The sequence below is a fragment of the Atta cephalotes genome, assembly GCF_000143395.1.
Source record: "Atta cephalotes unplaced genomic scaffold scaffold00043, whole genome shotgun sequence".
NCBI classification, from domain to species: domain Eukaryota; kingdom Metazoa; phylum Arthropoda; class Insecta; order Hymenoptera; family Formicidae; genus Atta; species Atta cephalotes.
Window position 1 is genome coordinate 163,383 of NW_012130107.1, and position 4,718 is coordinate 168,100.

At 38.7% G+C, this 4,718-nt stretch overlaps 1 protein-coding gene across 1 annotated transcript in view; it reads right to left on the reverse strand.

Moving 5' to 3' along the window:
- Positions 1-1,080: 1,080 nt before the first annotated feature.
- The window catches only part of LOC105622333 (POU domain, class 6, transcription factor 2), a 110,990-nt gene continuing 107,352 nt past the window's right edge, over positions 1,081-4,718 (reverse strand). The window contains exons 13-14 of the mRNA XM_012203751.1: positions 1,336-1,487; positions 1,081-1,205 (exon numbers count right to left, since the gene is read on the reverse strand). Of these exons, the coding sequence (XP_012059141.1) occupies positions 1,081-1,205; positions 1,336-1,487 (277 nt within the window). The remainder of the gene's footprint in view (positions 1,206-1,335; positions 1,488-4,718) is intronic.

A 4,718-nucleotide genomic window follows, 5' to 3' on the forward strand; every position in this document is an offset into this window, starting at 1 on the left:
GTGTGTGTGTGTGTGTGTGTGTGTGTGTGTGTGTGTGCGCGTGTGTGCGTGTGTGCGTGTGTGCGTGTGCGTGCGTGTGTGTGTGTGTATGCAAGGGATGATATTATATAATCAACAGAGACGATGATTTTTTACTTCGTATTTGTTTTTTAAGCGATATTTTATTTACGCAAATTCAACGAGCAACAACGATATCTCAAAATCCCTCGATCGTAGAATACAGTCGAAGTTTTTGTTGCACGCGGATGATTACCATCCTTCGAGTGTTTCCATTTTGAGTGCATTTTCGATTGTTCCGCCAGTTGATTAGGAATCAATTGTACATAGTTGTTTCGTTCACCGCTTATGTACTAGCATTCTTGTAAGTAATTTTAAAGGTAGCTAAATTTTTATTAGTTATTATTCGTGCGACGATTTACATATCTTTCCGCCCGGTTTTGATAGATTGTATTCCGAAAAACGTATGTGTCCCGACAAATATTGCAATCAAGCAACTGTAATTAATTAGAAAAACCTAGAAGCGATTTTTCTACAGTTGCTTGTGACAAATTGTTCATTGTTCACGAATAATTCGATCGGGACATTTATGTTCATCAATTCGTTAATGCTTGCCGATAGTCCGTTCGAAACTGGATCAGTTAGTGTTTTCTGGTGAATATATATCTATGAAAATTGGAAGCGCGCGACGGATTGGTACCAAATGAGAGACAACGATTTCAGATTATCAATTTTCGATATTCGACTCATGTATACATCACATATTCGTAGATTAAAGCTATTTACATATATAGATGTCGTATACACCTGCGATCACAATATTCGAAGGATTTCGCTTCGATCTAGAACGATCTTTCCATACTGGAGCGAATTTGATAAATGTGGTTTTCTTTAATAAATGTTTTTTTTCTTACTTGTAACTTTCCGTAATAAACTACGGAAAATTGTTCTCGCGTTAGAACTGTTTATTTATGCTAGAGGAAAACGCGATATTGGAAAATTTTACGAAACGTGTTCTTCATCGTTCGTAGTTTGAAGCTTTTCTCATATACTGCCCGATTGTTCGGTAGATGTAATCCTTCCCTATACAACACCTTTCGACATCATCCGCACCGTATTCTTTAGAGCTTGTCTCTTGTTGCAGAACCAAATTCTGATCACCTCTCTATCGTATCCTAATCGATGCGCTAAAGTCGTGATTTCGTTACCTGTAAAAAAAATAGAATAGAAATTTTTAATGTAAAATTTTAATGCAAAATTGCTCCGAAGAAGAACTAATAAGATTCTTCTAATAGCAAGAGACTTAATTATAGCAGATAGACATAAAGCATAACTAACCAGTAGGATGAGTATTCCTGTCAAAATGTGCGTTCAGCAATTCCAAAGCCTGAGGCGTGAAGGAAGTCCGCCGTTTTCGCTTCTTGCTTGGTTCAACCCCGATGAAGTCCGTCAGATGATTAACGCCGCTCTTGTACCTGGAATCAGATGCACTACTCTTGCTCAAATTCGGAAGATTTCATCACTGACGTTTATTGTTAACGTTACTGGCACGCATTATACTTTCACGAAAAAATATATTATATATGTCCCTACTTGCTACAATTATAAATTGCGAAATAGGATCGCATTTAAAAACGGGTTAATCGTCATATTTTTACAATAATTAATTACGTCCGTAAGTCTACATCGAGCTCAAAATTTCTTCTGTGGTTTACGAAATATTGTTATAAATCCAATATTAAAAAAAAAATAATTCTGTTTACTGTTTTGCACGTTCGTAATTACGTTAGCGCGAAATAGGATACTGATTAAAAAAGGAAATCACCGGCGTCACGATATTCGTGCTCGGACACGTTCGGTCGCAAATATCCCGTCCGGTATTGGATTTTTCCCCGAGTACACACTCGGGTTGATTCACGAGTCGAACTTACTCCACGTATCGCGAAACAGAACTCATGGTGATGGCAGCGATGCTTGATGGTGTCGACGTCGACTCAAATGAAATTAGCAATCGAATAGCCGTGACGTTTTCAAACTCAAATCTTCATTTCATTCGTTATTCAAGCTCATTAAATCGTGCAATCTTAGAGATTTTCATCATACCTTCCACAATTCTTCAATATTAAGAAGATACAATCAAGTGCTTCGATTTTTCCATGTATTTTTATTATTATCAATGTCATTATTGTAATTTTTATGTACAATTATTAAGGATATTATAATCATGAATAATTTTATATAATTAAATTAGATATTCTTATAAGAATTATTCGCCAATATGAATAAATTTCCGTTTGCTTAAGTTTGTTATTCTTAGACTGCTCAAAGAGCAGGATAGAATCGAGTGAATTCAAAATTTTTATATTTTAATAATTGCATTAATTATTGAATAATGAAATTGATATTCATTATATTTTTCAGTCATTTTTCTTATTAAATTAAGACAAGATATTAATTTGTAATAACTATAAATCTATCTATTGAAGAATCAATGTCTGTTATATCATCTAATGCGACAGTTTTACCATCATTTCAACTTATCGATTTGGTCCAAACGACTTAAAAGAAATTTACATTAGAAAAGATCCGATCTCGAGAGTCTCGAGTCGAGAGTACGCAAACTTTTTTGGCGTCGGGCGACTAGTCGACATAATTTCATTTGACGGGTAGTATTATCGGGTGGGTGCGGTGCGGGGCGTGACATGGAAAAAGCTCGCGGCCGCGACAGTAAACAGGAGAACTTCCGTTGGGACTCCCGGGTGAGCGATGAGAAGTGGGTACGGTGTGGCTGCGGGGTCGGGGAGCTCGATGGTATGGTCATAGGTACGGTCGCGGTGCCGGCTCAAAATTTATGTTTTTAATTTAACTCCGAATGACCAACTGTCGAGTCGAAAAAAGTACACGGCGGGCCATTAGCATCGCGCGGTAATATTTCGTCGAATTCGCGAAAACAATATGCTAATGGAGAAGTCGGTGAGAGCGCGAAGAACCGACGCGACGCGACACGACACGACGCGACGCGACGCGACGCGACACGACGATTCGACGGGGTTTGGATACCACGCCGTTGGTATGCGTTGGTGACCGGTGAACGCAATGGAGAAACAACGCCAGGCATAAGAAGGGATAGAAAAGGAAGGTGAAGAAAGAGAAGAGAAATAAACGTGAGTTAATACGCAAGGGAACGTGAAAGCTGCGTGTAAGCTCGTGCGTGGGTGTTACACGACGTTGTTGCGTACAGTAAGTGTGAGATAGAGGGAGAAACCATGGCGGAGAGGCTTGAATTAGCATGAAAGGAAGAAGAAAGACAAAAACAGAAGGAAGATGGAGAACTAGAGGCTGCGTGAGCAGAAGGAATGACAGAGAGAGCGTCGCGATGCCGCTGCAGGTAAGAGCGAGGTGACGGCGGTGGCGTGTAGCCTGTAGGTAGGAGGAGCGACGTCGGAGGAGAGGTACATCAGAAACCTGATTTTAATTAGTCCACAGTTTAATTACTCGGCAGATAAATCGTGCACGTGCACCGCATAAACTAGCCGCTTTCATTTTTCCCGGACGCGGCCGGCACACGGTCGACGCTTAGCTCTACGCCGCGCGAATGCAGGATGGGTCATTGTTAAGCCGGCTTGCTCTCGTGAAAAGAGAAACGACTGTTTCCGTCATCGAATGATTCGATTATTCTACGATGCGCTTCCGTGCCGATTTTTCTTTCATGGGCCGAAGACGTTGCGATATTTTATTTTTATTTCCTAACAATCGCCAAGCATTTGCTTTTGTACGAATAAACGCTGCTGTTTATATTCGTAAGTTTAATATAGTCGTATTTCTTATTCTAATTGACTTATTCTCGCAATTGTAAATATAGGCACGAAACTTGGCAAGCACGTCTTGCAGATCTGTGTATTCATATTCATATTTCTTATATTTAGCATTGAATGTGACAGTTCAAATTGCATGCATAATTTTTTATACTCTAGTACTTTATAGAGAAATTATCGTCGTATTTAATCTAAACGGGAAACTGAATATAATTATAATAAACTGTTATTATAACTATATAATATAATTATATTAAACTGTTTATTATATTATCGTATAATAAACTGAATAATATTTAGCTTCTTTGGATTAACATAAAAATCGCGATAATTGTAAATAGAAATAACAAATACACAAGTCAATAATAATAATAATGTAGATACTATTTAACTATAAATTGATAAATTTAATATCCAATCATATTTTTAAAAAATTGCTGCAAGAGTGAAGAGCATCTCAGCGCTCTTTGATGTCAAAATCGTATCGCAGTGCGTTTTAATGCGCATGACTACACGGATTTCTGATTAGTTCACGGCCTAAAGTTCATTAGATTTTATCATCTCGTAAAATTTACATCTTCTGGATACATAGCTCGGGATGCTTAGGGAGTAGCTTTCGCGTCACAGTAAAGCCACCACATTGCATTGCCGCGAACGAGTAGCCGCCTCGCGATCGTGCGGTAACGGTTTCTCCCATTCTAATTAACATTCCATATATTTATTAAATGCGGATCCGCAATTAATCAGTTGGATTCAATTAGCGAATTACCAATTAGCACGCACGCGTTCACACGCTCTCGCACCGACGCGCAGTCGAAGCCGCGCTGGACGATTGCGATAATCATGTATCAGAAATACAACGTTAAAACTTGACTTGCAGTCGAGAAAGTCTCTCTCTCTCTCTCT